Raw genomic sequence first — 12525 nt, forward strand, 5'->3', positions numbered from 1 at the left:
CATTCAGGGACAATATCAGGTCACTTCCTGTTGGTTTGGGGACATTTGAGGGGGGTGTCCTGGTCATATCAGGTCATTTGGGGACATTTAGGGGGCGTGTCCTAGTCATATTAGGTCATTTAGGGGACACATCCTATTGATAATTTGGTCATTTCCTGTTGGTTTGGGGACATTTGTTTTTTTTGCCATTGAAAATGAATGGGAAATTTGGACGTCCATGCCCGTCAATGGCATCAGACTAAATTGGCCGCAGTTTAATGTTAATGCTATTGGAAATGAATGGGGAAATATGGACGTCAGTGGCATCAGGGACATTTGGGCGGCACGTCCGATTGATATCTGGTCATTTCCAGTTGATTTGGGGAGGTTATTTTCTTTCTTTTTTTTTCTGCCATTGCAAATGAATGGGAAATTTGGACGTCCGTGGCCGTCAATGGCACCAACTTATATATATATATATATATGCGTCAATGGAGTCCAAGTACATTGGCATCAATAGATAAGACAGACATGGCCGTCAATGCAATGTAAATTCAACTGGAAATTTAAACGTTGCATCCCATTAAAAATGAATTGGAAAGTTTTGGGCAAATTTCCGGGAAAAAGTTAATTTTTTTTCCAAATTCTGCATACAACTATTATGCACATCACAGTCTTGAAATTTTTTATGTCCAAATGATGTGATTTGGTCAACATTTTGAATTAAAAAAAAAAAACATTTACGGGCGAACATTAAATTTTTTGAAGTCGTTCGAAAAATTACCTGCATCACGTGAAAATTCCGGTCGTTTTGATATTTGAATGTTGCCGATCGGTCAAACGGTTCGGGCCAAAGAAATCCCATTCCAAAAAAAAATTCAAAATTGAATGTTACTGTTTGGAAGACCCAGATAACTACTAATAAACTCACTGGTGGTAGGATGTCTCGGACAAGGAAGAACATCTTTTTCTTCACCTCATTGGCTGCCGTGGACGGCACTAGACGTTGGTGGCAAATGAACACTGGTTCCGTTTCAAGTGACGGTAGAAGGTTTCTGTAAATTGTTATACGGCAGGCTTCACTAAATCCGGACCTCGGTGCCATTATTCCTCTCGTGTTTTCCATGTCTCCCTCCAACACACCTGAATACAAATGATCAGACCTCTGGAGAGGTTGCTGATGACATAATCATTAGATTCAGGTGTGTTAGGGGAGAGACGTGGAAAACACGACAGGAAAAGTGGCACCGAGGTCCGGATTTAGTGAAGCCTGTTATACGGTTCGTCCTAAAATCGCGCGAATCGCAAATGTCATGTCATCTCACTTTTTGAACGATGCGGAGGCGCCCTCTGCTGGCTGTTGTGCCCTTGGATTTTACGGAGCGGGAGAGGCAACATTCCAAGCGAATTGCTTGATAATCTATTCCGAAATGGCAATTAGCATCCGTGCATTTGAAATGAAATGAAAAATCACGGTTGCCATTGACAGCGATAGACCGTACTCACGTGACGTCACAGTCACGCCCCCGCGCCATGTTGTCCGTATACTCGTCATGTTAATGCATTAGCGCTTCGTAAATTCCTCCTATTATGGCATGTTTTTCTGCTCGTTAACATTAATAGTCAAAATGGTGAAGGCGTGTGTGGCGGTCAGTTGCAGTAACAGAGAAGATAGACGGAGAGACTTGAAGTTCTACCGTATTCCGAGAGACCTGGAGAGGAGACTGAGATTGACTGCTGCAATTCGACGAGAAAACTGGGCTCCAAACGACTACCACAGATTATGTAGTAGTCATTTTATATCTGGTAAAATGCATTTAATATATATTTAGAGGGTTTTGGGCTGACAAGCACAATTAAGATCATTGCTAGGCTAATCGCCGACAACATACACTCAGACGTTGTGAATGAACTACCTGAAAATATATAATTATAAGGGGATAATCAGACAGTTGTCATACAATAATTTACAATTTCACTATTGAGGTCAAAAGCCCCAAAGAAAATTCAACTAGGGACAATCTGGAGTAGTGCTATCACACTTTGTATTTATTACGTATTATGTAGGTATGTAGTGAGAGTGCTATTGCTAAACCATATAAACATTAAAAGCCCTAGCTCCATTGACAAATGACATGAAATACATTAGACTTGACAGTGGATGTTAGCAAGAACAAAAGATTTTGAATTGAAATTTCCTAACTCACCTTCCCGAGCACACGATAGATTCCTGCCGAATTTTCGTGGACGAGGACCTGTTTCACCCAACCAGCAATGAAGTATTTATTAGCCTCCAAGCTCTTAAAGTTTTTCAAACTTTCGTGAGAAAAGGCTGATTTTGTGTGGACAAGATAGTTGTAAATATCAGGGTAGCTAGCAGATGTCAGGCGAAGACAGCGGGTCGAAAAACATCGATTTAGGCATCAAATATGGATCTGGTGAATGGATAAACTGAAGCTTTTCCACATACCGCCTTTTATGCAACGCATCCAATGAGTTTACTAGCTCCTACTACACGACCAAAGGATGTTTTTTGGTGAGTTTCTTAACAACTAAGTGATGAGAACAAACAGAGAATGTTAAGTTTAGAGAAGCCATTCACATTCTTGAAATATTGTCTGCTGCCGGTTTGGGATGTAAGGCGTATGGCGGGGTACGTCCGCAGTGGTGCTTTGGAGCTGGTCGGTGATAAAAACATTCCCCTTCAAACCGTTTATTTAGGCGCTTCCATGAGTCGGCACAGCGCAGAAAGTCCCGGACCCTCATTTACGTTGTGATAAATCCAATTTTGGAGAATCGGTGGGATTTGATTTTGACTTGGTCAACACGCTGCTAACTTCGACCGACACTCAATCTTTTGACTTAACCGGAAGTTCGGGGCAGAAATTTTCCAAGAAGGCGCCGCCCATGTTTTGCTCGGGAAACTTGTCTTACACTTTGATTTGCCATACTAATGATTTTTTTAATGCGTAATTCACTGTAGCCTATGAAATAATCTGCAAGTCAAAACGTCCAGCCTGAATTGAAATGTTGTATTTTTTCAAAATCAGTTGAAACTGCAGTCATCTAACTGGAGACGTCGATCTATTGTAGTTCTTGTGCTCCACAAATCTGCGTTCATGTCAACTTGAAAAAAGGCCATGAAGACACATTTCAATGGAAAAAAGATTGAAGAAACTGCGAGACCGACCTATACTGTCTTGTAAGTTCTTCAGACGTCTAATTGAGTACATTGTCTTCATGTCGACTCCATTTTTATACCTTTTTTAGAATACGGTACATATGTCTTAGAAAAACCTGGACAAATGGTGGCAAATAGTCGGTCACGTCACACTCTGGGAATCAGCCTAACCTGAGCCAATGAACTCTGCTCAGCTGCCATCTTCTAGGTACGGCCAGAAGCCCGTGCCCACTTCGAACGGATTGGACGTCTGGCACCGTCAATGGCACCCGCTGAGTAAATAGCCGATGCGGTCGTGGATCAAATTGAGGAATGCATCTCAATGCATGAAATTTGACGGGAACTTCGCCCCTTTCGACGTGGCCGCGCATGGGTACGGCTACATTTAAACGAAGGATGTCCCCGACGCCATAGGAAATCGGCGCCCGATCGCGTCATTTTTAGAGGTGAAACGTGACCGGCCTTCCCAGCGGACAATGCACGAAACTGTCAATGGCACGCAATCGGTTAAGGGCTACGAGCCATTAAATACTCCAGGGGAAAACACTGAAAAAGAAGGCTGGCTGGCTGGCTGGCGACAGCAAAAAAGCCAGGAAAATCACAACCAAAAGAACTTCATTTATCAGATTGGAAGACCAACTTTATATCACTTCATGTAAAACTAAATATTTAAATGGCATTTGTTTGCGGCCTTATTTGGTGCTGAACTGGCCCCCCTTCATTTTCGTATGGCTACGATGTTGTGATAGCACTAGGTGGGGCATTAGGATGTGATTTTTTTTCTTTCTCAATACATTTCCGTGATATCGGATCAGGACTCGCTACCGGCGTATCCTCAAAATCGGGGGAGTTGTACTCGCGTGCCAAATTTAGGGCCGCATTTGCTAAGAAATCCAGCATACGCCAGTTTCTGTACCAGCAAGACCGGTCGCAAACGTGTTTCAGTCGCGCACGCTCCCCAAAAGTCCTCGGTTGACGAAAAAAAAAAGACTACAGACGGCTCGGTGGAACGAGTAGCATTTATTGTCAAACACAAACATACGTTAAATGCACAATAACAAGCATCACATTTGAAGCGCTAGTCCGTACAGCGCCAGGATTAGGGTTACGACGGAAAGTGGCCGACGGCCCGCCCGCTCGCCCGTCTTCCGGTGACACAATAGAAGAAGTTAGCATGCAGCTCGTAAGAAAACACGACACGCGGTGGACAAAAGTGGCATTACCCTGCATCGGACATTCCCGCCCAGCAGCCGGGCGTGGGAAAACCACACTTCGGTACGGGAAGTGGTGACGTTTACAGCAAATACTGTATGCGGCCAAAAAAGGAAGCACCGATCCAGGCGGCGGACTCAAACTCGAAACAGATATTCCGCACAAAAGCCAAAAGTGGGCCACTCGGGTCAAAATCCCGGCTCGTCAAACACTGTTTAGCGCTCGTTTGGCGGGCGAAAAGCGAAAATCGCCCTCCCCGCGCCAGAAGAGGAGAGAAGCCGAGCCGACGTTTCCGTCAAACGCGGACGCCAAAGTGCCAAACTTCCGGTAAGAAAAAAATGTGAGATTTGAAGAGATCCCCGGCGCGGACGGAAGGCGGGGCGTCTAACGGACAGGCGGCGGGCCTTTTTTTGCCGTCGACGCCCGCGCCCTGACGTGACGCGCGGGTGATTGGCGGCAAGGCGAGGGGGAAAAAAAAAAGTCCGGTGAGAAGAAGGACGGGAGGTGAGCGCGGACGGGCGAAGGGCCTCACAGCCCCTGCTGGGCCAGCGAGGCGCTGACCCGGTCGGCCAGCGTGGACAGCTGCGGCGGGTCGGCCATGTTGAGGCTGCCGGACGACGAGACGGCGCTGAGCTGCCCGGTGGGCGAGTCCTCCAGCGAGACGATCTCCGCGCCGTGGTCCGTGCGCGCCTTGGCGCTCTCGCGGAAGTTCAGCTTGTGGCTTTCGATCTGGAAACGCGCACGAAAGGCGGATCAGGCTCCCGGGCGTGCCGAGCCGCTTCGTCCCGTTCCCTCCCTCAAATTTGCCCGGAGGGCTCTGTCCGCAGCTCGCGAGACGGGAAACGGGGGCGTCTCCGGAAAACGCTCTAGAGTCAACACGACTTCCTAACCCGTGCCCTCGTCAACGCCGGCTAGTGGGAGATGGCTTCCCCTGACCCGTGCTGTTCGGTTGAGGTTAGCCTATAACCTATTTGTAACCTTTACCCACGCCCTCGTCAACACTCGCTAGCGGAAGCTAACTGCCGTTGACGGGGTCGTGTTTGAGGTAAGCGTTATGTATAGGTTCTACGCTAACCTTAACCCCAACCATTCCCCTGACACGTGGTCTATCGCTAAGCAATTTTGTGTCCCTAACCCCAAGTGCTCTCCTGTTAACGCGAGCTAGCGGAACCTCGGCAAAATTGATGGGAGGCCTATATGAGGTTAGGTCTATGGGCTAAGCTTTCCCACGCCCCCGTCCTCCTGTCATGTGGACTATTGACCAATCTGAGCAAAACGATCGGAAGCACCCCGCCCACTTTTGCTGATTCGTGCCACCTACAGCGGCAAATGTTACCGTTTACGTCAGCGGTCTCAAACCGACTCCACAAAGGGCCGCAGTGTGTCCTGGTTTTTGTTCCAACAGATCCAGCACAAACAGTTCAACCAATGAGGTTTCTACTAACATAAGCAGCACCTGATTGCAATCAACTGATTACACTTGTAAGAAACCAGATTGGTGAAAAGGTATTTGTCTCGTTTGGTTGGAATGAAATCCAGTACCCCCTGCGGCCCTTTGAGGACCGGTTTGAGACCACTGGTTTACATTGACTGACTCCAGGCTGCTATAAGTGTGCAAACACCCCAGTGACCACTAGAAGGCGACGTACACAAATCTACTCAGATGAGTCTGGAGCTAATCCTAACCTCAACCACCACACTTCAACACTAGCTAGCAAAGCGTGGGTATGAACTAGCCCAGGGTTCCCCAAACTATGGCCGGCGGGCCGGATACGGCTCGCCCCCACATTTGGTCAGGCCCCCTGAACAATTTTTTTTTTTTATACTTGTTATTTATTTCCTGGCTTTTTCTGTGACGAACCCAGAGAGGGTTATTTGGTTATTATCTATTTAATTAATAGTGTTATTTTTATTATTATTATATTATATTACTTACTTTTGTTCCGTGAAGAATCCAGGAAGGGTTATTTGATTGTGGCTTTCTGAAAAACAATACATTTAGGCACTCCTGCAATCGTCACACTTTTTCTGTTACAAACTGACCCCGGCCCCTCATCAGAGAAGGGAAAAGTTTATGTGGCCCTCAGTGGAAAACGTTTGGGGACCCCTGACCTAGCCTGTAACCTATTTGGAACGCTCACCTCTAGCGCGGCTCCCGTCAACGAGGCATCTAGCAGGAGCTAGGGGAAAGCAAGTTAGTTGGCCAACGTGCAAATTGTTTATACAAGCTACGTGACCGTCGCCGCTTTGTTGCCACGTGTTTTAAGAGAATCGTTAGCGCTGTGTCGCGACGTACGGCCCGACGCCCCCTTTTCCGGACGCGAGCCGCAGACGGACACTCGGCCCACCCGGCGCAATTTGCGGTCGCCGCCAACGGGCCGGCCGTTAACCCCGAGATGCCGCTAACGGACGCCCGGTACGTTTGTATCGCCGTCATTGAAGCGAGACAATGACCGGAGAGGAACCCCCGACGACGTGCCGGTACTTACTGGCGTTCTTCGTCTTGGCAGGTGAGCGGGGGAGGGGAGGGGCCGTCCGAGGGGCTCCGCTCGCCCTCCTTCCCCTTGGCCGCTCGCTACGCCGGTTCGATCGGGTGGGGGAGGGCGGGATGATGGACACGTGCAACAAAAATAATAGGCGATGGAGTCAACAGAAAACAAATTTAAATGAAATCATAAGCGTAAAAATGAAAAGATGATGGGGCGGGGGAGTTTTAAAAAAAAAAGAAAAAGCACATCCACAACGACGGCACCGCGGCTCGGGGGCCACTCCTTCAGTTCTCGTCTCAGTACTTGCATTATTATTGCACATCTGTTTTCGTGTACTATCAAAAATGGTTTTGCCAGTTTGTATGGTATTTAGCTTTTTGGCTTAAGTTGATTTTGGTGAAGAAAGAGTCCAAGCAAAGGAAACGATGAGGTTCTCTACCTTTTTCTGTCCTCCTCCCGGGACGTGATTGATGTTGCAAAGGGAGCCCACCTTGGACTGAACTTTGAACTCCAGCTTCTCGTTTTTAATCTCCACGTTGCCTCCGCCTGGCGAACACGTCCGCAATAATGTCAAACGGATCGGGTGAGGTGAGGTGAGGTGCGAGCGAGGAGGTCACCTGGCTTGTGATGGATGTTGTCTTTAGAGCCGCACTTGGACGCCACGCTGCTCACGTCCACCTTTTTGTGGACGATTTGGACCTGAGGGGAGAACGCGAGAAACGTCCACATTCGGCAAAGCGTCGCGGAATTTGTCGCCGAAGCGCGTGTGCCCGCATTCGGTTAGACGCCGTGACATCGGGGACGTCCGCAGGGCGAAAGAACGTTAGGGCGGCGCCAGTGTTGCACCGATACCGGTGTCGGAAGGGGCCCCGAAACTGCATTTAAATGACGGCTTCGGTATCGGGGAGCGCTAAACGCGCCGACGCTGCGCAATATGTACTTTGCGATTTAGCTTCCGACCGCCGGTCGTGCTAGCCGAGATGAGCTATGGTTTAAAGAAAAAAAAAAAAGCGCTCGTCGCCCTTCCCAAGACGGCCAAGGACAATCAATGCGAAAAGAAAAGGAATTTTTAAATGATGGATAAATGTACATGTCAAACAGTATTACTAGAGAGGATTTGTAGTTTTATAAACATTGGTGACATGAGCATGGGTAGGAAAAATCATAGATGTTTTTAAAAAAAACAACACCGTGGTATCGGTGCAGCCAGGTGGCAGTATGGGTGCAACACTAGTCGTCACGGTGATGTCACACGACGAACACACAAGGAGCACTTTTAGAAACGGTCCCCGGGGGTGCATTAGGGGCGGGACGGGAGGGGACTGGACGGGGCGCTCCGCTAAAGGATTTTCTCCGGCAGCACCCAGCTACTCACGTTGCCGCCACCGGGGACGTGTTTAATATTATCTTTGGAACCGCAGCGGGAACGCACGTTGCTCAAGTCCAACTTCTTGTCCACAATTTCAACCTGGAATACGCCACAGATGGCAGTTACCAACCACACGGGAAGCGGAGCACGCCGCGGAAAAGGGGACCCTCGCGTTCCTTCCGTTCTACTTTTGTCACCCGGGCCCGGTCTCACCTTGCCGCCTCCCGGCGTGTGCTTGATGTTGTCTTTGGAGCCGCAGCGCGATTGGACGCTCGTCAGGTCCAGCTTCTTGTCCAGGATTTGAACCTAGGCGACAAGGAGGAAGGCCGCTTTTGACCGTGTAAAAAGTCAGGGCGGCGGAGGCGACTCACGTTGCCGCCGCCGGGCACGTGCTTGATGTTGGCCTTGGAGCCGCATTTGGACTGCACGTTGCTATAGTCCACCTTCTGGTCCAGGATCTGCACCTGCAAAACAGCAGCGACGACGCCAGCTCTCGGCGCCGCTTCTCCGACGGCGGCCGCCCCCCACTCACGTTCCCGCCGCCCGGCTGGTGTTTGAGGTTTTTGGTGGATCCGATCTTGGACTTGACCGTCTTGAGGTCGGGCATGGGCGGGGCGGCGGCCAGGGAGCCCGGAGGTCGCGTCTTGAGGGAGCCGGGCGACTTGGGGGAACTCCGCACCACCGCCACCTTCTTCACCTTGTGGGCGTCGCCCGCCGCTTTGGTGGGGGGCGTCTGGCCGGAAGGCGACTTGGGCGTCCCGGGGCTGCTCTGCCCGCTGGCGGCGTCTGCGTGGGAGAGCGGGACGCCCGTCGGTCACGCCGCCGCCGTATCGGGCGCCGCGCGGCACTTACCCGGCTGACCTCCGGCTGAGGTTTTGACGGCGGGAGCTCGCGACTTCTGCGGTGACAGAGCGTCAAAGGCCGGCGAGGACGGGTTCCCGTCGCGGGCGCCGTCACGTACCTTCTCCGCGGCGTCGTTGTCCATCTCGGCGACGTGAGCTGCGAGACAAAGCGGAGGTCCGACGCGCCGGCGTTACCTATTTTTGCACCTCGACTCCTGCCGAGCCGGACGGACGCTTTGGACGGTGCTGAAAAATGAGCGCTACGGAGACGTTTGAGCCGGTCTCGGCCAGCAATTGAACCTGCGGCTTATCGTGCGAGCGAGGCGGCGGTCTTAAGACGAGCGTCACGCGGACCGGGCCCGGCGCCAAAGGGGGCGGGCGTCCCCTGTGCCTTTGGCACGGGGTTCAGGTAGACGGTGCCGGCGGAACACGTGAGATGGGACGTCGCCGGCTTGCCCGGGAGCTAGCGGCATCACCTCAGAAGCGAACAGACACCGCCCGAGTCGGCTTACATCCCCAAAATAGCCCCCCCCCCCAAAATAAACTCACGGGTGCCCGTGACGGGGGCTCATACAGGAGGTCTAAGGAAAATACTACTCAAAAGTATGAGAAGGCGGGTTGGCCGCCCCCCCCCCCCCCCCCCCCGCCGTTTCATACTATTTTCCTTTCTGCTGGTTTCTTTAGCAGCAGCACAACTATTTGGGGAGAAGCCAAACTAAAGTGTCGGCTTTTCTGCAGCGTGCGGGACGCCCTTCTGGCCGGTCGCCGTGGTAACCGTGAACGTAAATACTCCAGCAAAGGTCACCGCGCGCGACCCTCGACGTTTCTAAACCGCCGTGACGTCATCTGCGAGGAAGGCGGATCGCTTGTTTCGAAGCGCTCCTCACGGAGAATACTTTGGCATTTTCCTCGTTAACTCATCGGCTGCCACGGACGGCGTTAGAATTCCTTTACAATGAATGTCTTGCACCGTCTGTGGCGCTCAAAGATGAGAATTCACAACCAGACATTTTTTGATTTGGTCAAAAATAGTGACCAGTGGAGAAACACCCACCCAGTTTCTCCCGCAAATTTTTTTTTAGTTTTATAAGGTATCAACAATGGTATATCGAGTATTTTTTTGGAGTATTGTTACGGCCGCTCTCGTTTCCCGCCGGGGGTCCGAATCAACAGAGCGCAAAGAGGAGCGGGCGGCGACGGCAGATCCCGAGGAGCTCTCCTGCGGGACCGCTCCGTATAGGGAGCGATCGGTCACTTTGGCCTCCGAAATAACCGACTGTCGATCGATCGGTATCACACGTACAGTATGTCGACTCGACCTCCCACCCCCGCGGTTAAGAACGGCCGAGTTCCGGCTTTGTCGTGGCGGCTCGCGGGCTAACGGGCCAGCATCTTCTTGTTTGGATTCGTTGTCGCGAAGCTTCAATGGCTGTTTTGTCCGCTAAATGGGACACTGTCCGGCTTCATAAGGCCGCCGTCGCTTCGGAGAGTGACATCACCATTTCAGCTCCTTTGTTTGCCGGACGCCGTCTTTCAGCGCCATTGACGACGACTGACGTTCGGTCATCATTCTACTGTGAATTGCAATGAGTTTATCAATAGTGGCAGCGAATGAATGAGCGCCAGCTAGTCAGCCGGACCTCCCAATGAGTTGAAAAAAGAAAACAAACTACATACAGTATATCATTGCACAGTGCACACAAAGGTAAGGATTTCTTCCCCAGCATATGTTTAAGAGACAAGCTTGACCTTTGACCTCACTAGAAGTTCAACTTTGCCTTCTCGTCGTAGTTACCGGTAACTTGGGTGCGCTCCGGTTGCCAACTGCGTGCCACTACTAGCTTACTGCGACTGGTAGTTCTATGCAAATAGTTTCCTTTATGCATTGAACAATGAGATAGATGTTGAAAATCACCTTGCATGCTCGTGATCCTGCCAACAGAAATGAATGGCCATTTAAGCTGGAAGAATACACGTAGGGTTAGGGTCAACATCCTAGTATTCCCGCGTGGCGTTTTTCCTTGACTTTTCGATGCATTTAGATTAACTTCAGCCAAGAAAACGGGAGGGCGCCGGTAGCGAGCGGTCACCGTTCACGGCGATAGACGACCAAACGGCTCTAGACCGGGATGGATGGATGGATGGATGGATGAATCGCCGCCGACCCGGCCCCTCCCCGTCCAAACGGATCGGTCGTCGGTCGCTTCTGCTCCATTCTTTGCACGGATTGGGGGGGGGGGGGGGGGGGCGACGCTGCTCGCGTGTTCTGGAATAAAGCAGCCCCGGCCGGCCGCGCGGCCACCGCGAGCGCGCGCCAGACAAAGGGGCCGCGCGCGCGCTCGACGGCGGGAGAACCTGCTCGAAGGATGCGGCGTGCACGCGCCTATCGCTGCACGGCGAATTCAACCAAAACACGTCGAGCCGAACGACGGCGACATTTGCGAAAAGGGCGCATGTCGCGGGCGCCTCCTACCACGTCTGCGGCCCCGGCCCGGACGCGTCATCGCACACCCGGGCCGCGACGCGCGCACGTGCCAACGAGTCGCGCGCTTCCAAGGTGCAACGTCGACGTGCCATTGGGTTCGGTCGGTCGGGTGACAAATGCGGTCGGTCGGGGTTCTTACCTGCTCGTCTGGCTCTCGTGTGGTGTCGGCTGGCGCGCACGCACGGCTCCTCCTCGCTGTGCACGCTCACGCCGCTGGGGGGCGCGCGCCCGACTTGACACGCAAACTGGGTACGCCCCCCTCCCCGCTCCTGCCTGGCCTTCTATTTGCTGTGCAAACAAAGATTTTTTTTTTTTTTACGATCAAACGGTCGTTTGAAAAAACAAAGATTCTATGTTTTTTTCTTGCTTTAATTTCCCCGTGTGACGCATCATTCCGTTTTCATTTGGGTTTATTTCACAAGAGAACATGAATGAAGGAATTTGTCATTGTTTTACCCACAATGCTTCGCTGTCTGTCTGTTCACGCCCTCACACTTGACGCGGCCCGCCGTCACTCTGCTTGCCCTTTTTCCTCATCCACCTGTCTTTCTCATCCTCCTCTTCAAATCACCGCTTTAACTTATGGACTGCCATAGACGGCGCTAGACGTCCAATCCCTTAGTAAGCGGGAGGATTGTCAGCGAATGAGCAAACCCATCAAAGTGGCTACATTAACTTATTTCTCAAGTGATGACTCATTCGCCGCTACCCCTCCCCCCCTCCCCGCTTCAAACGGATTGGACGTCTACTCCCAATAAAATCATTGAAAAAGTTTTTCAAGAATTGGACGTCTCTCGCCGTCAACGGCGAGGCTGGCGCCTGTATGCTAATATGCCGCCACCTGCCGGCCCGAAGGCTCCGCGCAGCACGTGCGGTTCGCGCAGATGAGGGTCTGCGGCGGGGTGTCACGTGGCCCGCCGACCGACGTCCCGGCGAGCGCGCGTGCTCAGTGCACGGAGCTGCGCTGC

The 12525-nt window shown here is 51.5% G+C and overlaps 1 protein-coding gene across 1 annotated transcript; it reads right to left on the reverse strand.

Annotated features, from left to right (window-relative positions):
- Nucleotides 1-4161: 4161 nt before the first annotated feature.
- Nucleotides 4162-11773, reverse strand: LOC130909479 (microtubule-associated protein tau-like). Its single transcript, XM_057826024.1, has 9 exons — nt 11697-11773; nt 9192-9229; nt 9083-9128; nt 8763-9016; nt 8602-8694; nt 8444-8536; nt 7479-7560; nt 7301-7407; nt 4162-5101 (listed from the first exon to the last, which is right to left on the reverse strand). The coding sequence occupies exons 2-9, from the start codon at nt 9213-9215 to the stop codon at nt 4901-4903; spliced, it is 900 nt and encodes a 299-aa protein (XP_057682007.1). The 5' UTR covers nt 9216-9229; nt 11697-11773; the 3' UTR covers nt 4162-4900.
- Nucleotides 11774-12525: the final 752 nt, after the last annotated feature.

This window comes from Corythoichthys intestinalis, chromosome 21 (genome assembly GCF_030265065.1).
Source record: "Corythoichthys intestinalis isolate RoL2023-P3 chromosome 21, ASM3026506v1, whole genome shotgun sequence".
NCBI classification, from domain to species: domain Eukaryota; kingdom Metazoa; phylum Chordata; class Actinopteri; order Syngnathiformes; family Syngnathidae; genus Corythoichthys; species Corythoichthys intestinalis.

What these genes read in the sequence shown, in the direction of transcription:
- LOC130909479 (XM_057826024.1), bottom strand. Translation starts at nt 9,215, where the DNA reads ATGGACAACGACGCCGCGGAGAAG. An exon ending in ACAACGACGCCGCGGAGAAG is followed by an intron (nt 9,129 to 9,191) that starts GTACGTGACGGC and finishes CTGTCACCGCAG; the next exon opens with AAGTCGCGAGCTCCCGCCGT. An exon ending in CAACATCCATCACAAGCCAG is followed by an intron (nt 7,408 to 7,478) that starts GTGACCTCCTCG and finishes CGTGTTCGCCAG; the next exon opens with GCGGAGGCAACGTGGAGATT.